General features: G+C 37.9%; 1 protein-coding gene and 1 long non-coding RNA gene across 7 annotated transcripts in view; one reads left to right on the top strand and one right to left on the bottom strand.

Annotated features, from left to right (window-relative positions):
• The window catches only part of COL5A1 (collagen type V alpha 1 chain), a 307,559-nt gene that overhangs the window by 208,155 nt on the left and 76,837 nt on the right, over positions 1–22,567 (bottom strand). For all 3 annotated transcript variants that reach the window (XM_007475261.3, XM_007475262.3, XM_016433131.2), the window contains exons 2-4: positions 12,848–13,015; positions 1,913–2,126; positions 451–613 (exon numbers count right to left, since the gene is read on the bottom strand). In XM_007475261.3, the coding sequence (XP_007475323.1) occupies positions 451–613; positions 1,913–2,126; positions 12,848–13,015 (545 nt within the window). The remainder of the gene's footprint in view (positions 1–450; positions 614–1,912; positions 2,127–12,847; positions 13,016–22,567) is intronic.
• Positions 20,066–22,567, top strand: part of LOC107652241 (uncharacterized) — a 57,842-nt gene continuing 55,340 nt past the window's right edge. The window contains exon 1 of one of the 4 annotated variants that reach the window (XR_008915364.1): positions 20,066–20,557. This is a non-coding gene — a long non-coding RNA (uncharacterized LOC107652241). The remainder of the gene's footprint in view (positions 20,558–22,567) is intronic. The other 3 variants (XR_008915363.1, XR_008915361.1, XR_008915362.1) reach the window with 3 other exon arrangements.

The following is a 22,567-nucleotide window of genomic DNA, read 5'->3' as shown; positions in this document are numbered from 1 at the left end:
TATGGGAGTTTATGCAAAAAAAAAAAAAAGAGGTCCTCACAATGGAAGGATTGGAAATATTCTCCTAGGTAATTCTTGGTTAACTGGTAAAGTTTGGTATACTGGTAAAATTTAGTAAAGTTGATAATGCTTAGGCTAGAAATAGTCACACTGAGTGTAAAGGATCTACCTAATATCTTGAATTAATGTGGAATCTGGATGTTCTTACGATATGAACACCATACCTTGTGTTAAGATAACCCAAGCCAGTGCATCTTTTCTGCAGCCCAGGGGAAATGAAACTACAATGTAATCTTAGTAAATGTGCAGTAGTACAAAAACACAAACCAACATCCTGAGAAAGGCGTTCTTCAAGGAGGCAAACCTCAACAAGTTCCCCACAAGTCAAAGCTGACTAGACCAGAAGAGGTCACAGATGTGACTTAGTTTTTCCTTAGCTCTCCCTCTTACCTCAAACACTTCCTCATCCAGAATCCTGGTGCCAAATACAATGATCCCATTGACATCAATGATGGGGTGGTCACTCCGGTCCAAGAACTTAGTTGTCTTCTTTTTACAGTCCAATACCAAAGTCACATTTTTCTTTTGAACACTAATAGCTATTCGGTGCCATCTGCAAAAAATAACACCCAAAGGTTCATTAAACTTAAGTTGGAATTCCCTGTGCACTATTCAGGAAGGGAGAGGATTAGTCTATATACCTATAGGATCATGAAGTAAAGAGTTCTACAAAGTGTTAATATAGGTGTTTTAAAACAGACATATCTATTTCTAGTAGTCATACATGACTGTGCAAGATTTTCTATCTTGTACCCAAATTCTAGCCACTCTCTTGCCTAGTCTAGTTGGGAGCATGATGCAGTTGATGAGGGGTCAGAGAATCTCAGTTCAAATCCTGGTTCTGCTAGTTGACTACCTATTGAATCATAGGAAAATGACTTAACCTCTTTTGAGGTTGAATAATGTGGCCTCTAAGGTCCCTTCAAACTCAAAATTGAAAATTCTATGATTCTACAACAGTATTGAAGTTACTTTCCCATAAATATATGCAACATTAATAAAGGGGACCAACTGAAAGTGTGAATGGTTCAGAATACCCCAACCTCATTTCTAAAAAAAAGAAAAACTAAGTTAAAACCCTTGAGATGGTAGATTAATAGTGTTATCTTCCTACTAGCAGGATGAACAGCTTCTTTTATCATTAATGCTCTAAGTATTAGACTTAACAGTTTAAGTAAAAAATGCTCACCTTATACATATAAAAAATATTGTTCAAGTATGGTTAGGAACAAAAGGTCTTCTGGTTTTCTCTCTTTATGGAACTTATGAACACCCTGACTGACCTGATCTATAATTGACAAAAATTGAACTGCCACATTCCTAGGATATATATTTAAAGAATAACAAAATTTTAGAATTCTGGAAGAGAACTAGAAGATATCAAACCCTACCCTCCCATTTTATACATGAGATCTACAGCTAACAAGTATCAGAACAGGAACTTAAATTCAGGTCTTCTGCCACCTCATCCAATGTTCATTCCACATCAATGTTCATTCCACAGAACATTTATAGACAGTTCCATATCAAACATGCTAAGTTTAAGAGCAGAGATCATTTTGCTGTGACTCTGACTTGTAATGAGAAAACATGGTGTAAAATATAAGTGGGGACACATAATAGTTCTGTGATTTCAGGTAAGTCATTTATCCTTTATGGGGCTCAGGTCATAATAATTGTACCATTTACCTACTTCACAGTACTGTTCTGAGGAAAGTGCTTTGTAAACATAAATGTGATCTATTATAATACACATGTATCATATGCACCAATAATTACTGAGTAGAATCTGCTAATCCAATTATTGTCGTTGAAAAAAATTAACTATCAAGTTATCCTAAATGTCACTTACTTGCCATCTGATAAGTTAATGCCCCTGAAGAGTGGATAGTCCTCTGGCCCAGGTTTCCCCATGTGGTCCTCATAGAGGAAGACGGGAGACCTGCCCATCTCCAGGCCAATTTGCTGGATCCCCTGCTCATTATAAATGGAGACCAAGAAGGCCTGGTTGCCTTTTTTAGCTTTTACAGTGATTAGAATGGAGAAGTCCTCAGGAAATGATGAAGCTGGAAGAAAGAACAAACAAGCAAGACTTCAGTGCTGTAATAGTCAATTCTTCCAGTGAACCAAGAAGGGTAATCCATGCTATGAGCCAAGAAAGATGGGCCATGTCCTTGATTTTCTATAAACTAAAAAGGGTAGAGCATGCCCTTGGGTGCACTACAGCATACCTCACACCATGGAAATGTATCAAGGGGATCTTATCCCCTCCCCCTCCTGGAGGGCCAGCCCAGTTCATCAACATCCCCCTGGTATCAGGGTTTGCATCAGTAAACATCCGAACATCAATAAAAGAAAGCAGGTAGGGCATACCTGGGCTTTTTGAGGGGACAGCTGGAGAGAGACAGGGAACAAGAGAGAGAGAGGAAGATTCTTGGAGGCTAGGCACATATGGTTTGAGATCTTAAAACAGCGAGATTTAACTTTATACTTATCTACCTTTTCTATTAATAAACTTTATGAAAAATAATGTTAGATATATTAATTTTACTTATAACAGAAGATAATGCATTTTACATGCTCCCTGTGCATAGAACTAACCTAGGGCAGAATGCTTTTATTGGAAGAGTAGCTTCAGCTAGAGCCTGGATCAGAAAAGCTAGGAAAGGGGACAGCCTCTATGAAGGCATGCTGAGAGAAGCATCGGCTATTTAGGAGGCTGAAGGTGGTAATTATCCAATGATGTAGGGAGTACCCACACTCATAAAATCAAAGATTCTGGAAGTGTTGAACTATTATCCAAGAATATCTTGTTGGTTCTGAAATCCTTCTCAGACTATGGTCTGTATGCTTCCAGAATTCTCAACATCCTTCGCTCCAGTCAGTTCATTTAACTAGAAACCTTAGCGTTCTTAATCTGCAGGCTGAATTCCATCATTTGCCACACAAATTGTTATTCCTCAAAGGCTTTAGGTTCAGAAGGATGTGAGGGAGGAGTTTTCAACATCCAGGTGTACTCAGCTGGAAATATTAGCCTTGTCCCCTCTGCTTATCAGAGTTGGCCAGGAGTACTCCGGGCTCTATACCAAGATGCAATAAGGAAACCATTACTTTAAAAAAAGGGCCAAGTTCTTGACTGCATTAGCCCTCCACAATACTACAGATTCTGGATTGCCATGGTGAAGTTTTCTAGGCACAGGAAAACTTCCCCTTGAAGAGCCTGATGGACACAAAAACCTCATCCCACTCTGCAGGGAAAGAAAGTTAGGAGCAAACTGCCAGGGGACATCATTGCAACTGAAGTGTTAGTGCCCTCTGCTGATTTAGTATCATAGCAGATCTGGCAGAGTGTCTACTAGTTCTGTGCACTGGCCCAAGAGTGGAGAGCTGGGAAGGGGAGGAAGAGAATTCAAGAGAGTTCAATAGTCTGTTGAGATTTAAAAGGGAGGAACAAGAGATTACAAGTTCCATGAAAAGCATCAATTATACCACTGTCATACTTAACACAGGATGAATGACTTTTTGGAATTCTGAGGAAGGAAAAGGAGAAATCACCTAAAATGTCACTCCTGGATGGCCATAATCAGTCTCCCAAAAGCATGACTATAAACATAAACTATTTCTTTTTTTTTCTTTTCTTTTTCCTTTTAAACCCTTACTTTCCGTCTTAGAACCAATAATAAGTATTGGTTCTAAGGCAGAAGAACAGAAAGGGCTAAGCAATGGGGACTAAGTGACTCGGTCAGGGTCACACAGCTAGGAAATGTCTGAATACAGATTTGAACCCAGGACCTCCTGACTCCAGGTCTGGTTCGCTATCCACTGAACCATCCAGCTGGTCCTTTACCAAAAAAAAAAAAAATCATTTCTACCTAAAGACAAGGTTTAAAAAAAATTAACCCTGTAGTACTGTTTAACAGAGACCAAATTTTCCTATGGTTGACACATTCAGCTCTTCCATACCAGTGTGCCCTAGCCCATCAGATGGCTGGCCTCATGGAGAAACTGCCCATAATTGGTTGGTTAGGGTCCCATGCTAACAAGGCAAAGATTTGAGTTTGGATTTCCAGGGGATCAATTAACATTGCAGTATTGTATGGCCATAGACACTAACCTCCTGATCTCTAGGAATCCTGCTCTAATCAACAAGGTAAATATATGAATAGCTCATATAGTAAGAGAAGGTAGGAGGAATAATCTGTTTTTATTAAAAATTCAACTTGGGATGTCATCACTCTTCCTAGTAATGGTGGTAGGCTGCCACTCAGGAAGACACTTGTTATTCAGAGACCATGTCAGCAGTCACATGCATGTCTCATTAAGAAGAGGATCAGTTGGACTAGAATCTCATAATCTTGATGGTCTGTATGGCCCATATATAGTGGGGGCATCTATTTTCTGCTACCTATCTAAACACAGTAAACTATTCACTCTTTTGAAGCCTCCTTGAGTGGTTATTCTGAACCCTGGCTTTACAAGGTATCATTTAGCCTTTTTAGTTACCATGGATTTGGGAGGAAATGAGTTAAATGATAAATGGATGCCATTTGACAGACCACAAACATTTCTGAAGTAAATGCCTATGTTTCACAAAGGCCCAGCCAATTACGCTCTACAGTCATTGCTTTTCCCATTTCCTTGTTTTAAGGGGTTCATCTGCCTTTCACTCTGTATTCTACTCCTATATCCTTTTAATTCCAGACACGTTTCTGTTTGGGATAAGGAAAGGCGCTGGGAAATTATAGAGCCCACATTCTCAAATATGATATACAGCTTAGTTCCACTAGCCTAGATATGTTGCCAGTTCATTAAAATGCTGTTTCTTTTGCTCTCTCGTTTTTTAAATCTCCATGGTAACGAATTTGCTCAGTTCAAATAAACTGAAAGGATAAATTATGTTTAACATTAATCTGTCTCTTGGCAAAATAACAATGGATTTAGTGTCACTGTTAGAAATGGTCCATTCTATGCACTGACATGTGCATGGGATTTTAACTGGTACGTTTTATAATCTATGGCATCTATACAGCTGGGAAATATGATTGTACTTTTAAAAATATATGCTTCCGACTTTATTTTGCTGGGGAAATATAACATTTCGGGATAACTCTCATCTGGGGATTCAGTTAAATCACTCAGGAAGTCCTGTGTAGTATCTAATTTCACCAAATGATGGGACTGCAACACCTGCTCAGCGTTCCAAGCACACAGTAGGTGGCCAATAAAATACGTATTGAATGAAATAATACTACACTAGTAAGAAAAGTTATTGGATATATTGATTCATCATGTAGCTCGAGGGAACAAGGTAGCAGTCTAGGCTTAAAGCACCTGGACCTAGTCAGAGCCACCAGTTCACACACAGCCTTCATCCTTTCCAAAAATCCACGACAGATTTGGGAGGTGAGGGAAGTGTGAGGTCTCTTTGGAAGGCACCAAGGGTCTCAGTGGAGGAAAAAGATGCCATCTGGCACAACTCTTAAAAGCTGGAGATTTGACCTGAGGCCAAGTTTCCACAAACCTTGCCAGGGATGCTGAAGGCTTAACTAATCCCCTAGACAGTATTAGTCACTGTCTCAAAGTGGATTGTAGAAAAATGGTGTTGAAATATCTCCTAGAGGCTAGGAATGCTGCAGAAGCAACTTTCCTCATTTGAGGGCTGGTTAGGGGAGAAAAGAGCCCTCTGGTATCTCTGCCAAGGAATGGGAGGACCTTAAAGGAGATTTAATCAAGGGTGACTGAGGGTAGGCAGTGTTAGTTCTCATCTTAATACAGACAAAATAGAAAGTTTAAGAGATAGTCTTAAATATGTTGGGGGGAGGATCACATCAATATTGCTCATTTGAGAGGTACCAAGAAATGGTCCCCTTATCCCAAAACATTTTCCCCATCTGTCTATATCGTATCTTAAATTTCATCATTATCAATTCATTCTTGTAGGTTGACACATTGCTTCTAAGCAGCCTCTTTTAAAATGCAAATGGAAGGGGTAAAAAATTCAGACCAAATTAGTTTGCCAGCTGGATTTCCTTCATGATGATGAATGAGTAAATGAAAGCAGGACACAAAGGAGATGGAATGTTGATAGGGGGAGCAAAGGAATATGATTCTGGGGTATAAGATACTACCATCCAGGCAAGGTAAGCACAGTGGAAGGTAGGACATGGGAGGTATGTCTCTAAATCCCAGGTGAGATGGGAAGGCATTTTAAGAATAGTTACAGGGGGCAGCTGGGTGGCTCAGGAGAATGAGAACCAAGCCTAGAGACAGAAGGTCCTGGGTTCAAATTTGACCTCAGATACTTCCTAGCTGTGTGACCCTGGTCAAATCACTTAACCTACATTGACTAGCCCTTCGCACCCTTCTGCCTTAGAAGCAACACACAGTATTGTTTCTAAGATGAAAGTTAAGGGTTAAAAAAAAAGAATAGTAATATCTAGCACTTAAGGTTTGCAAAGTGTTTTACAAATATTATCTCATTTAATCCTCACAATAATGCTTGGAGGTAGATGCTATTATTATCCCTATTTTATAGATAAGGGAAATTAGGGAAACACTAGTTAATTGACTTGCCTTGGATCACACAACTAGTAAGTATCTGAACTCAGGTCTTTGTGATTCTCGCTCTATCCACTGTGCAATCTAGCTGCTTTTAAAAGACACCCTTTTCCTAACTACTAGTAAGGAAAATGCTCTTACATTCTAATTAGAATTATGAATACAAATTCCTGCCCCTTTTTTAATTTAAGGAAATCAGGGTAATAACTAGCAAATTAATTTACCCAGGATAAATAGCATGAAATATGAACTTAATTTAGTTGGAGTAGGACAGTGGCTTCCACCAGGTCACCACTAGGCATTGCCTGGGAGGCTCTGGTTTGAAGCAAGCTATGCCAGGCGGGGAGGAGTTCACTTAAGGGGCAGCCTCTAGCAGGAGATGAATCATTTGATGGCTTCCCATTTTAACCAATTATCTTGCCAACTGGGTCCTGAGGCTAGTTGTTTCTCTGATGCTAAAGGACTATAAGTATCGTAAGTTCTAGATGACAAAGACTATTTCATTTTTGTCTCCAGATCTTAAGTGCTTGGAAGAACACCTGGTATAATAGACATTTAATAAATGTTCACTGATTTATTGGCTCTAAATATCAGTATCCTTGAACAAACTCTGGTTTCCTTCTCAAGGGACAACTATGAATTTCAATAGATTTTCTAAATGTTCTATATCAATCATTCTTGCTTCCTCCTCAGCTAGCAGGATTCTTTTTCATTGGGTGATGGGAATGTGATGCTTTGCAGATTACTAAACCCCATGAGTCTTCAGAGAAGGAGAATGGAATACCATGGTTTGATCATTTACTTCATTCATTATTGATATCATTGTCTTAAAATACTTTGGATATTCTTCCAGAAAAATTGCTCACACAATGAATTGGTCCTTACATCGCTTTAAGGACATTTTCTGGTTTTATATATAATCTCATATATATCCTTTAAAATGAAGTGAGCCAGTCAAGAATGCACAGAGTAAAGTATTGGTGTCTCAGATTTTAAAGAAATCAGAGGGAAAACTTCTAGCAGGTTGAGTTCAAAGGTGGGATTCTGAAAAATCATCAATAAGAATCACAGAGAGAGAATTGCAGTCTGCAAAAGCAGAGGAAATGCCCCCTCTAAGGAAACCACAAACACAAGTGTATCCAAGTAGGATAGGTTCTCAAAGCAAATTTGACCTTTGGTGAAACAAGCCCAGATTTTGAATTATTGGCCTTTAACTACCACATGATTAGAAAACATAATGGAGGAACCAAGTAATGAGAAGTTAAACTTGATCCCTGATAATGACCCTGCTAGATGGAGGAGAAAAACTGTACTGATCATTCATTCCCCTGACAATAATCCTCAGGGGAAAGATTCCATTGAGCAAGCTAAAATTATCTAGGGACAATGCAAAATCTAGACCCAGCTCCTGTTTTGGTGTGTCTATGCCTAGAAACAAGGAAATAGCTGGGAGTGTGTTTGCACAATTAATGAATTAGGATTGGAATCAGAATTGGTTCTAACCTGGTTTAGGAGTTGGGGTACCTGTTACTGAGCAATGGATCACAAACCAACTTATTATGTTGAATTGTATGGTGCAAATCTTAAACTAGTTAGGTTTAGTGACAGTCCTATAATTGGCCCTGGGTCCTCAAAGAAAGAAAGTAAGGCTGGTGTGATTTTAGTGCAAAGATAGGAACCACCTTAGCACAAGAACTTCTCTCTTTCTGTCACTTTCTTCTGTCTCTGTTTGTCTCTGTAATTTTGTCTGTCTCTGTCACTCTCTGTCTCTCTTTGTCTCTGTCTCTCTAGCTCTCTATTTCTGTCTGTCTCTCTCCCACCTCCCAAGATCCAAGATATAGAGTTCTATAATTTCACAGGCCTTCCTTTTGCTAACCTGATACTGCCATGACTTTCTTTGCATTTACAAATCCTCAGGGAAAAGCTACAAATCCATAGCCCTTAGAAAAATGAATTGATTTCATCTTATTAATACTCTAATAAAACTAGTCACTTTGGAACCAGCTTAAATTATGACCCTTCTTTTTAGAATGGTCATGTCTGATCTACTTTAAGTGCCTCAAAGATAAATTTGTGTCATATATAGGGATTTGAATCAAAATATGAGATATTTGCTTGGTAGTTTATAAAAGGGAAAGAATGAATCCAAGAATTTATGTTTGCTTTTTAATTGTTCCTCTCTACATTTGGAGTGACTAAATAATACCATGTTGTCTTATAATAATTTTCCATTAAAATATGTTCTCTGAAACCCTATAGGGGGAATAATAAAGACTATTAGTCAAGATGTTTCCAAGCAACCAAGAATGATTTGTAATTAGCAATTGATCATTTGCATATAACCATTCTATATTAGTAATTAAAGTAGATCTCCTAAGGATTCCTCCTGGGTAATATTTTGATGACCTAGTTTGAATCACAGAATGTTCTTTCTTAAATAAATGAGCATTTTTCATAGTCCATAAATTAGACTCATCACTAAATCCCAAGGAATCCATCTGGATTTCTTGAAACTTTGCTCCTTTTTTCAGAGAATTACATTACAAAAGGAAGGCAACATGATACAGGTCTCAAAACATTTGGATAGTATATGATAGATACCTGAGTTCACAATGGAAGACCTGAGAATACTGAGTAACTTTGATCACAATGAGTGAGCAGTATTCCTATTTGTATTTCTTAAACTACTGACTTTATTTCTATTATGAAATGATGTTTCTAATAACTGGATAATCCATCATCTAAAGGACAGACTGCAAAACCTTATGTGGTCAAAATCTTCATTCGCCAAGTCTTTTAACATGTTTGAAATATTGGCTATTGTATGTCTCTCCACATAAAAAGGGATAGGAATCCCTTGCATCCCTATTATTCATTTTGAGTGTAGCTTACTTTTTTAAAGATACTTTCAAATAATGTTCCAAAGATGGCATTTGTCATAAGCAAAACAGACTTTTGAGAAAGAACAGGATAAAAAGATGGAGAAGCATAAATGTAAGAAAATAAAATGGAGAATTACACAATTAATAATCATAACTGTAAATGGGAATGGGATGAATTAACCCATAACATGGAAGCAGACAGAAGAATGGAATAGAAACAAGAATCCAACAATATATTGTGTAAAGAGACATACTTGAAAGAGAAAGCCATATGCACAGAGTTAAAATGAAGAGCTAGAGCAAAATGTATTCTGTTTTAACTAAAAAAAAGCAGAGATAGCAATCATTTCAAACAACAGGCACAACAAAAATAGATCTTATTAAAAGATAATCAGCCCAAGTATATTTTGCTAAAAATACCTTAGACAATGAAGAAATATAAAAAACTTTTATAGTAAATTTCTCTGAAAAAGGCCTCATTTCTCAAATATTTAGGGAATTGAGTTAAATTTATAAAAATAAGAGCAATTCCCCATTTGATAAGTTGTCAAAAATATGAACAGATAGTTTTCAGAAGAAACCAAAATTTTCAAATAAAAAATTCTCTAAATCACTATTGATTAGAAAAAGACAAATTTTTAAAACTCTTAAGTACCACCTCACACCTATCAGAAATGACAAATGATGGAGGGGATAAGGGAAAATAAGTATATTAATAAATATCAATAATAGAGTAATAAACTGATCCAAATATTCTGGAGAAACTTTGATCCAGCTACTAGATCTCATCTCAAAGAAAAAGGACCTATGCCTATATGTACAAAAATATTTATAGCAGCCTTTTTGTGAACCCAAAGAATTATTAATTCAGAGGATGCCCATTAACTGTCAAATGGCTGAACAAGTTGTAGCATATGATTGTGATGGAGTACTATTAGGTTATATTAAATGACAAAAGAGTGGTTTCAGAAAAACATGGAGACCTACATGAACTGATAAAGAGTGAAGTGAACAGTAACAAAAATACTGTAATGATGTTCAAATGTGAAAGATTTGGCTACTATAATTGATATAATGATACAAGAAAATTCCAAGCACTTTATAATGGAAAATGCTATGCACCTCCAGAGAAAGAACTGATCAACTCAGTGCAAAGTACAGTTTTTGTACTTCATTTTCCTTGCTTGTTTTTCATGGTATGGCTAATATGAAAAATATGTTCTGTATTATTTCATATGTATAATTGATATCATTTGGCTTGCCTTCTCAGTGAGTGGGAGAGAGGCCAGAGGGAGAAAGGAACTCAAAATTTTAAGTAAATACTTTAAAGTAAATAAATATTTTTAGAAATAAATTTATCTATCTTTGACTTTCTTTTTTGTATACTATCAGCAATATTGCTGATATAAGTATTAGGGTACTTTAGTATATATTTTGTTTATATATTTATATATGTATATACTTACATATATATAGTAAATTATGGAATTGAAAGGTAGCTTCTTAAAGAGACTTTGGGTGGCATTTATGTGGTTTAGTGGATAGAGAGGCAAGCCAGAGATGGAAGGTCCTGGGTTCAAGTTTGATCTTGGACACTTCCTAGATGTGTGACCCTGGGCAGGACACTTAACCCCATAGCCCAGCCCTTTCTACTTTTCTGCCTTGGAACCAATACACAGTATTGACTCTAAGATGGAAGGTAAGTTTTGTTTTTTTATTTCATTTTTTTATAGAGCCTTTTGGTTGTTAAATGGTTATAGATAACTGCCTTATCTCAGCAAAAGGAAGTTAACAATGGTGAAATGTACCAAACTTGTCTCACCAAAATAAAAAGATACTCTTCCCAACAATGACTAAATCTCCTCCTAAAAGTCAAGTTGATTCAACTGGTAGAGTGGTTGGGATCAGAGGGAACAAATTAAAACTAACAAAATTTCTGGTCTTGAATAATAAGCCAGGGGCTAAATGTATTAAGCAATTCTATATAAAAATAGAATTAATCAGTGTAGGGAATTCCCTAATATAGGAATTCTTTCCACCTAAGAAGACTGCAATCCATCTATGACTTAGAAAACGTCTAGGGAATTGTAGTCCATGAAGGCACATAGAGATTAAATCACTTGTCCTAGATTACATAGTGAATATGTCAAAGGTGAATTAAAGATAGACCTTGCTGAGCCCAAGTCAAGTGACATTTCTATTACCCACCTTTGTCTCTATCTAGTGGATAAAATTCTAGGTTTGGAGTCAGAAAGCCTTGTAATAAATCCCACCTCAGACATTTACTAACTTGATGATCCTAAGCAAGTTACTTATATTCTCTCAGGCTCAGTTTCTTCCTCTGTAAACTGGTGTAATAATAAAATCATTAGCACCTACCTTACATAGCTATTGTGAGAATCAAATGAGGTAAGCAATGCAAAGTGTTTTGCAAATGTTAAAGGGCTATTTAAATGAGTTATAAACTGGAAAAAAAAAACCCTACCCTCAATAAATCACCCAGTGTCATAGAAAGAGGAAGGTGAATGAGTGAATATATTTTTCTCTTTTCAAAATGGCTCAAAACTGTTTATATTTCTAAGATTAGTCTGTTAGGAGAATGTGTGCTGAGGGTCCCAGGCTTTGTCCTCCAGGTCTTGTTCATGGCAGACCTTGCTTGATTTGGAAGGGCAAATTCCCTGCTGTATACCCTCCTATCTCCCAAGGGGAAAATCAATCACTGATCTGTTCACACTTGTCAAGATAAAGACATCCAACTTTACTGATACAAAGTGCAGAGCTGTAATGGTCCTAGGACAGTGTGGATTCAGGCATGGTGTTTTGGTTGCCGAAGTTTCTTCAGGCTCCTTGTGTGTAATTAAAAACAGAGGTCTGGTCCTTGGTAATTGATTCTCATTAAAAGGTCTCTCTCTTCCTGGTAGTCATAATGTTTGATTCATGTGTTTCTTAATGCCATTATCCTTAATTAAGGTTTTCTCTGACTATATTTCCTTTATGATGATCCTGAAGTTTCTTTTAACCTACCTACCCAAGAAATTCTCATATCCTTTTCACACTTAGAGCCTGGCTTTATACACCTGGAGATTACACCTGTTTGCAAAAGAGAACAGTGAACAGATGTAGCTAATGCTCCTGCTCCCACTCAAAGATGTTCACACCCTTGTCATTACATGGTGAGGCCTGCTTAGTTTTGTTTTACTACAATTCGATTAAATGGCCCCCATCAGAAGGACTACCTAGAAAATAATGTACACTACTCCATATATGCTTTACCAGTACATTTCCATAATTGAAGCCCAGAGGGTCATAACTTCCATATCCCTGGGATAAAAACACAGACTACTTACCAGGATACAGCTGCTTGGTGGGTGCACTGAGTTGAGCATCCTTTGTTACTTGGTAAGCAACATCTGGTCCTTTGGAAGATTTTCTGCTTGCACAGAAACCTGTTGTTTTTGTTATCCCATCAGGCAAATTGTGAAAATCTAATACCTTTAAGAGATCTGCTGGTTGAGCTGAAAAAAAAAAAGAAACAAAAGAGAGGAATTAGTAATGAAATGGGAAATGATATTGTACTCATTCACTACCATCAACATCAAAAGAGACTCTTCTCTCATTCATAAGTCACCCATAAGGGACAACTCTGGAAAAAGGAACTCCATGCTCTCCTTACTCCAGAACACATCCCTTTGCTTATATCTACAAATTATAAAAAAGTTTTCAATATATACAGTATGAAGGCAGAATATTTTTTTTGAGGAACAGCAAGGAGGCTAGTGCCATTGGATTACACAGTACATGGTAGATCATAAGAGATAAGATGACTGAAAGGGGATGACAGTTTTTATGAAGGGTTCTGAATGCCAAAAAAAAATTCTATTCAATCACCTAGAAGTGATAGGGAGCCACTGGAGTTAATTAAATGGGGAGATGATATAATAAGATCTAAGCTTTAGGAAGATCTCTTTGATAGTTAAGTTCAAGAGAAACATGGCAGCCAGACCCACCAGCAGACTATTGAAATAGTCCAGACATGTGATGATGATAAAGTGGTGGCAAGTCAAAGGAGAGAAGGGAGTAAATGTGAGATGTGTTACTAATGTTAAACTGCCTTGGCAAAAGATTGGACATGGGAGAGGAAAGAGAATGAGAAATCATGGAGGACACCTTGGTTGCAAGTCTAGGTGAAGATGAGGGTCCCCTCAACAGTAATAATGAAGTTAGGAAGAAAAGATGGTTGGGGGGAGGGGAAGAATAATGACCTCAGTTTCAGACAATTCAAGATCTTTAATAGGCATTTGGAGATGGGAAACTGGAAGTCAGTAAATAGTTTAGTGCTGAATAAATAGATTTAAGAATCACCCACATACAGATGATAATTAAATCCATGAGAGCCAATGAAATCACCAAGAGACATAGTATAGAAGGAGAAGAAAAGAGAGCTCTGTGGCATACACTTCTCAGTCTCTTGACTAAGAAGGAATAGTCAGAAAGAGTAGTGTCACAGACACCTAAAGAGAAGAGATTATCAGTGAAAAGCAGGTGATCAAATGTCAAAGTCTGCAGAAAAATCAAGAAGGGTGAGGCCACTAGATTTGTCAGTTTAGAGATCAGTGGAAAATTTGGAGAGAGCAGTGCCATTTGAATGATGAGGTTGGAAGCCAGACTGTAGAGAATTAAAAACAGTGTGAGAGAAAAAGAAGTAAAGAAGTATCACTCAGCCAAAGTGATAAAAGTTTTCTGAAATACTATTCCAATGAATGAAAATGATACTGAATAATTAGATTATTGACCAATCTCTTATTCTAAGGAAATCTTCCTTCTAAAGCATTCTAAGATTTATCTTCTGATTTCAAATGTCTCACCTTCTGGGTCTCCTTGGAAATAAATCACTAGATAGTTCACTGATGATTTCCCAATTTTTAACTATTCTCTGCTATAGTTATATATGTATATCCCTTATCTCCTCACAAGACTGAACACCTGGAGGGCAAGGGTTATGCCTAATTCATCTTTATAATGCGCCATCTCATGTCAAGTGCAAATACTTTCAGGCAATAGACACTCAAACATTTTTTTCAGCAGATAGATGAATGGGAGGTGGGTGGAGAGTGGATACCAAAAGCCTAAAATGAGCAATACTAAAAGTTAAGTGATTTAGCTTACCCTTCCAGGGATGGATGAAAGAAAACTAAAGTGGGATATTCAGGAGACAGAGATTAGCAGGTCATGGATTCCTATGGATTGGAGGATTTGGGGAGGTTTCTTAGAGATGGTGGATATGATCTGAAATGGATCCATGATTTCATTAGAACTTCCCATAAAGAAACTCCTACTAATGAAGATCTGCAACTATTCTGCCTAGGGCAAAGTGGTGAAGTGACTTGCCCAGGGTCAAACAGCTTGTATATGCCTGAGATCATCTGGACTCCAAGGCCTTCCTTCTTTCCTTCCATTCTTCCTTCCTGTTTGCCTTCTGCTTTCTTTCCTGCCTTTCTTCTCATTCAGAATCTGATTAAAGATCTCCAGGGAAGTGTGGAGAGTAGGGAGAAGAGGACTTCCCAAGTATAGCACTTTTTTTGGACATCTTTCACTTTTAGGGAGAGATCTGACATCTGCCTCTCAATAATGCTCATCCACAGTTCTTAGTTCTGACTCCTAGGGTCAAGCAGAAGAAATTTAACCCTTTCTTGTGACTGTCACTTTATTCAACAAATATTGGCTCTATGTTCTCTATGTGGGAGGCACCTGAGGACCAGAGAATCTCTGGGTTGGAACTTTAGAGACCTCCTCATCTAATACATCCCTCTACAATATGCCTGTCTAGAGGCTAATCAACCAGCAGGCATTTAATGAACACCACCCAATGTTAAAGGCGAGGCAAAAAGAGTCCATGCTTCCATGAGGATATGCCTGGGGATGGAGACTCTAAAATGATCACTCTAGTGCAAACACCAACAACATAGAAATAGGTTTTGATCAAGGACACATGTAGAATCCAGTGGAACTGCACGTGGGCTACGGGAAGGAAAATAAAAATATGGGAATATAAAATTTTTTTTTCATTTAAAAAAAATGATTCCATGCCCTCAAGGAGTTTACATTCCAATAAGGAGACAACAAATAATGGAGGGATACCACTACTACTACCTGCCTCATTTCTGACTATGCACTCAGGTGTCATGAAGGGCTCTGGTCATAATTTATCCAAAACAATAAAAAGAACAGACTATCTTGTAGTCATTTTCTCCCAGGGGGTTCCCAACCTCCAAACATTCTATTTTCAACATATGTTGGAGGTTGGACAGCATCTCAAAGGTTTTCTAGCCCAACCTAAACCTTTTCTATCTTAATTATACCATTAGCCTTGAAGGACAGTCTAAGTCATAAGCTAAAACACGAAAGGAGACAGGGTTATCACATTTGGGCAAGGCTGAGAGTTTAAGGCCCTTTAACAGATATTTCATGTTGGGCTTCTTGCAGAAACTGAGTAAGACAAGTATGCTTTCTTCTTTTTATCAACCTTGTTATTAATTTGCTTATCTATAGTCCCTTTCCTTCAGAGAGTTCATTTACTGCTCAAGAAGATACAATGAATGAAAAGCATGCCACAAGTCCCCTCTCACCCCAGTTTTCAGTAATCTTTAGTCAAATAAGAAAAAGAAACAGGAAAGCATCATTTAAACAATGCCAAATCCCTTCAGTGCATAACATGGGTTTAAAAGAACAGCTGAATTTACAGAAGTCAAAGTGACTGACAGCTTGAACAATGCTTATGGGCTTTTAAGGTAATGTATTGGCTATTTGTGTATCTTGATTCACTACTAAAGGGAAAAGGGACAGCATTAACACATTTTATCTCCCATTGTCATTCAATTAAAATCCTTTTTTTCAATAACATTTTTAGGGGAGATTGCCAATTTCCATTTTAACAGAAAGATCTCAATCCCAGTCCACTCCATTAAAGAATCAGGAATTTATAATAGTCTAATGGCAAACAGCACAGTAGAATAAAATGTACAGAGAGACCTGTGGGAACTCATCTAGCATGCAGGATGCCACAGGGTGAGTCTCCCCACTCTTTCCTATACCCTGACCTCCCCCTTGTTTAATAAAAGGGGAGAGGGGGAAATAATGGTGCCTTGAAGGGATTCTTAGTGTTCTAGTTGATGGTGGGGAAATGTCTCCAGGAGTAGCCTATAGCTTTGTCAGACCTGGCAACTTGGAGCTAAATAAAGCTGAGTTATGGGTAAAAATGTCCTAAGCAGGTCTTTCAAAGCAAATCATAAGTGTAGGATTGGAAGAGACCTTAGCGTCCAACTAGTCACACCCTTTTATTTCATATATGAGAAAACCAAAGTCAAAGAAGTTAAGAGATTTCCCAAAAGTTACACTAAAAAATTTAAAATTCCTTATGACAGAGAGCTCTATGACAGTGTATAATTTCAAGAACATGTGCCACATGTGGCAATTGGAAGAAGATGCAATAGCAGCTATGACTGACGTCATCATATTTTCTTCTTTATTACTAGTAAAAGTCACTGTAATTAAAAATCCCAAGCGCCTGGAGTTTGTATGAATTCAATAGCCACCCCTGGACCTGCCATACCAAGAGAATATTGATCACAAGATTGAATGCTGTAAGACACCCTAGACAATATCTAATCTAAGCCCTTCATTTTACCAAGACCCAGAGAAGTCAAAAGGACTTATTCAAACAGGGAGTACATCCCAAACACTAGATTGGGAATGAAAAGACAGGACTTGTCATCTAAAATGGAATAGAGTTTAAAAGAGAAAGGAGACCTTGGTTCCATTTCCAGATTGGTTAAAAATTAAGTATATAGCCTTATAAGAAATCCCTCTCCATACCTCAGTTTCCTCATATATAAAAGGAGAAGTTTGGGCTAAATTCAGACATTCATTTATTTTTTATATAACACCCATATCTTAAGTGCTTATTATATGCAAAACATCCAGTTTAGTCCTTATGTAAAATGGATGTGTTCTATCTATCTCTTCTCAGATCCTGTAAGCTCTAATCCCCTAGGATTTATGGTTCTAACCTTGACATAGCACCACTGAAAAGCTTCCTACTTCTGTTCTCATGGGTTAGAATTAGTCTCTGTTTATATTTATCAATAGATCAATTGATAGATAAATACATAGCTAGACAGACAGATAGATACACAGATATAGACACGCATACATAGATGCGCGCACACACACTGCATTCTAATGGGAAGAAACAAACAATGAAGGGGAAACACTAAACACTACTGCCCACTACCTACCTCATTTCTGCCTACACACATAGAACTCAGGTCACAACATTTCCAACACAATAAAAAAGGGCAAACTATCTCATAAAGATTTTCCTCCAGTGGACTCCCAACCTACAATTATTCTACATATACACAAATACAGACATGTGTATGTGTGTATATATATATATATAGATATATATAGATATTTATATTTATATATCAGAGAGGGCTGGGATCCCCTGAGGGCAGAGACATCATGATAAAAAAGCAAGAACCATGCTCTATTGCAACATCTGCAGGAAACACTGAGACGAAAGGATTCAAAGTATTCTCTGGTTTAAAGAGTCACCAGTGAAAACCAGAGGGGGACAACTGATTCCCTGTGGTCATGAAAAAATCACTCCATTTGTCTCTTCACAACATTTCTCCATTCATCCCTTCTCTGGCTAATCAAAGGGCTTACCTAATGCCCAATACAAAGAAAGCCTGGGTAAGGTTAGAATCCCACTTCTGAAGTTGACTGCATATGTAACCTGGGCCTCAGAAGTTCCATCTGTAAAATGAGGTGATTAGACTAGATGGTCCTTGGTACCTATGAATCTCAAAGCAGACTTCACTAGAGGTTCTATCCATGCTTAGATGCTTCTGTGGCTTGCAAGTGCTACTGCTACTACAGGAGATAGATCTCCATCATTTTGTTAATAAATAGGCAAGCAATGGGGAATATCATGGGAGAATTGGTAGCTCTCCAAGGAAAGGGGGAAAAAAGAAAAAGAATGTTATTCTTAAGAATCCATAAAAATTAACTTTCCAATCCATTTGTTTCTAGAAGGATTTCCTTTAATGACTTCTTTGATTTCAGCCCAAATTACTAAATAGCAACTCTTCTCCAAACCTACAGTTACATCCATTTTCAAAAATTGGACAAGTGTTTATATCTCTGGGTTCATCTAACCGACAGCAGCATGTGACAGTAAAAAGAACAGTGAATTGAGTCAGAAAAATTTGGATCTGCCACACTCTGTGTGGGAAATCTCTTTACCTCTATTAGACCTCAGTTTCCTTATTTATAAAATAGCCTCAAAGGAAGGGCCCTTACAACTCTTAAGTCCATGATGCATAGCCTCCCACTGGCAATATTTCAACTCAAGTTTATTCAATAAAATCTAGTAAGCATCTTCTAATAAAAATATGTTATAGAGAAAAGATCACTTACTTGAGCTGAGACTGATCTTGGTTGGAACCGTGATTCTGACATTTACTTGTAGTGTAGCCATGTACAAGTCATTTAAATTCCATAAGCCTCAGTTTCCTCATCAACAAAATGGAAATAAAAACATGTACTCTACCAATCTTACAGAGTTATTGTGAGGAAAGCATTTTGCAAGCCTTAAAGTTCTGTATAAATGGGAATAATCAGTATCACCAAATGCAGAATATATCCTAGGCTTTGGAGGAAATAGAAAACTACTTAAAATATAATCCTTAATCTAACTGAAAATATCCATTGGATAATGATCCATCAAGTATTTCTATTCATGACCAGTTTCTACTTCTAGTTCCATCAATCCATCAAAAAGAAAGCATTTCTTCCAGGCACCAGGCTAAGTGCTTTACAAATATTAGGTCATTTGACCTACACATCAACCTTGAGAGGTAGATGCTGCTATGATTCCCATTTTGTAGGTAAGGAAATCGAGGCAGACAATGGATAAGTGATTTCCCCAGGGTCACACAGCTAATAAAATGTCTGAGACAAGATTTCAACTCAGGTCTTCCTGTTCTGACCCAGTTTGCACTATTTGAGTACCACAGAAAGACCTCAAGTTTCAATCCTCCTGACATGCCTCATCTTTTGGTGCCTCCATACTTTCAACTACAGAATGAGGATAAATTGGCCTTGATCTGCTGATTCCACACAACTAATTGTGATATATATGGAGTTAAATGAGATAAAACATAAAAAACACTCGATAATCCAAATAACACAATGCAGTTGTGGGGCACTGTTTTCTTCAGCACTCCTTTCCTGGCACAACTATTGCACCTGGGACAGGACTCTGCAAAAACCTGGCATTCCGTCAATGCCTCTTGACTTGAATGTGATCATCAGAGGCAATGCAGATCGCAAGGTGATGGATTTGGCTGTAGGGAAACATTCCAGTCTGAAAATAGGCCAGATTGAACAGATGCCACCCTGCCAAGAGCCAGTTCACCCACAATGCTAATGACACGGCCCCAAACTCTGGCTCATCTCCCTGAAATTCTGTTTCAAGACTCTGTTCTGTTACAGTAGCCAGCTTGGGGGAGGGGATTTGCTTTTCCATCACTATGAGCCTTCCGACTCCTTTCCTAACTCCTTAGAGTTTGAGCTCAATAGCTTTTCCCCAATCTCTTGCAGAAGCAGGGGGAAAAGCAGTGGGAAGAGAGAGCCAAAGGGAAGGGGAGTCGCTAAGATGCCAATTTCTAGCAGTCTTATGGGTCCTTGTATAAACCTCTATGGTAACAAGTTGAAGAGGCCACCAGATCTTTCCTTAGGACCTCTGCCACCTCCTCAGCCCAGTTTAAGGGAATCCCCAGGCCATGTAGCTGAAGCAGTGTGGGAAGGGTGGAGGAGGCAATTGGCAGGCATAGAGATTTCTGGAACTAGTCAGCTCTGAGCTACATACTGTTAAAGCCATCTGCTTAAACAAGGAATTCACAGGAAAGTCAAGTGCCTCCAAGTTAACCAGGAGAGGCTACACAGTATGATGGAAAGAACACAGGGTGTGGAAGGCAGAAAAGATCAGGGTAAGTCACTTTTTTTTCTGTGCTTCATCTCCCTCTCCTAGAAATTGGGGATAATAATATTTGTTCCACACAACACAAGAATCAATCATAAAATCTGAGAATCTCAGAGCTGGGAGAAAATCTAAAAGTAGATAATGTGGTAATCCTTAAATCGCTTCAAAAATGTGATTTGGTTTTATTGGAGGGAAGATAAAAAAAGGGATTCTCTGATCACACTGATAAGCTTAAAAACAAAATTTAAGGGGCAGCTGGGTGGTGTATAAGTAGAAAATTTCTACCTTTGAATTACATTCCCCAGAATTCCTTTTGCATTTCACAGAATTCCTTTCCCTTCTCCACCACATTGTGTGGTCATGTTTTGTATGTAGTTGGAGATAACTCTGCCCTCTACTTCTTCTCTCATGACTGTGGCTGAGTTTACTCTAGCTTTTAAATTTTTAGTTATTATTAATAAACCTCATAAAATATAATATTTGTATATAAATTTAAAAATCTACAGGGGCTCAGTGGTTTGAGAGCCAGGTCTAGAGACAGGAGGTCTTGGGTTCAAATGTGACCTCAGACACTTCCTAGCTGTGTGACCCTGGGCAAGTCACTGAACCCCATTGCCTAACCCTTACCACTCTTCTGTCTTGGAACCAAGACATAGTATTGATTCTAAGACAGAATGTATGGGTTTGGAAAAAAAAGAAGCAAAACTCATCAGTAATAAGTACTAGTAAGTAAATTAATTGATTAGCAACTATACTGTCAGATGGATTTTGTTGGAAGGGTCACCTTGCTTGGCTTGCCCATAAAATGGCATCAACAGTTCTTTTACATACCTTTCCCTTTCTTATGGGGAGACCCTAAGAAAACAGCAGATATAGGTGTATTATGGCACGATGAAAAAAGCCTGGGATTTAGAATCAAAGGGATTTAATTCAAATACCAACTATGCTATTTTCTTGTCTATATATCATTTAACCTCTCTGGGCCTAAGTGTCCTCATCTGTAAAGTGTGTGTTTGGGTGGGTGGCATTTAAATTAGATGATCTTGGAGATTTTTTCTAGCTTTAAATCTGTGAGCCTGTGTATAAACTTTGGTCCTGGGGGGGGGGGGAACAGGGAAAAGGGAAGGAGTAGGGTGATCCTTTGCCTGGAGTCATTCATCATAAATCTTTGGAACAGAAACATATGGAAGTTGCATGTTCCCTTAAATGCATGAAGAAAGTTCTGGGATCTTAAGTTTATAGCCCCATCCTTGGCAAGGCACTTGTATAACCTCCCAACACTGTGGCCCCTGTGGAGAAAGAGGCAAATGACATACTCTAAAATAGTATTAAAACCAAGGCTTCTGGAGGAGAGTAAGGAGCATTTCCTGAGCACTGTGATCCTAGAATATGAAGAATGTGATGGGGAGTGAAATAAGCATAACCAGGAGAACACTGTACATAGTAACAGCAATACGGTATGATGAGCTACTGTGAAAACTTGACTACTCTTAGTAATACAATGATCTGGAACAATCCTGAAGGACTTATCACAGGAAAAGAACGGTTGGAGTCAGATGGATACTGATCAAAGTCTACCATCTTTCACATCAATGTCTGTATGGTTTTCTTTTGGGGGTTTTGTTTGTTTGTTTGTTTGTATGAGTGTGCTCTTACAACAGTGACCATTATGGAAGTGTTTTATAGGATAATAAAAATAAAATTAATAAAAAGAATATGCCTATAAAGAACAGTGGATGTGCAGTGAAACCCTATCCTCAGAGGCTGCTTCTCCAGAGGTCACAAGTTCAAGAGTTCTAGAATGAAGCATTTTATCGAAGAAAGGAAATTTTAAAGCAGCATCAGTCTCTCAGGGAGAAAGGGATATAATTATACATGGCCTCCAAAGCTAGAACACCCAAGGAATTTCAACTAGGATGTGAGGGATAAAGTGCCTGGGCTTTACACAATGTATTCATAATGTTCAGGTTGGATGCTTGTATGCATCTCTGGAATAAAAAAAAAGACTTATAGGAAT

This window comes from Monodelphis domestica, chromosome 1 (assembly GCF_027887165.1).
Source record: "Monodelphis domestica isolate mMonDom1 chromosome 1, mMonDom1.pri, whole genome shotgun sequence".
NCBI classification, from domain to species: domain Eukaryota; kingdom Metazoa; phylum Chordata; class Mammalia; order Didelphimorphia; family Didelphidae; genus Monodelphis; species Monodelphis domestica.
Note: the sequence above shows the minus strand (reverse complement) of the source record. Positions and strands in the feature narration are given on the sequence as shown.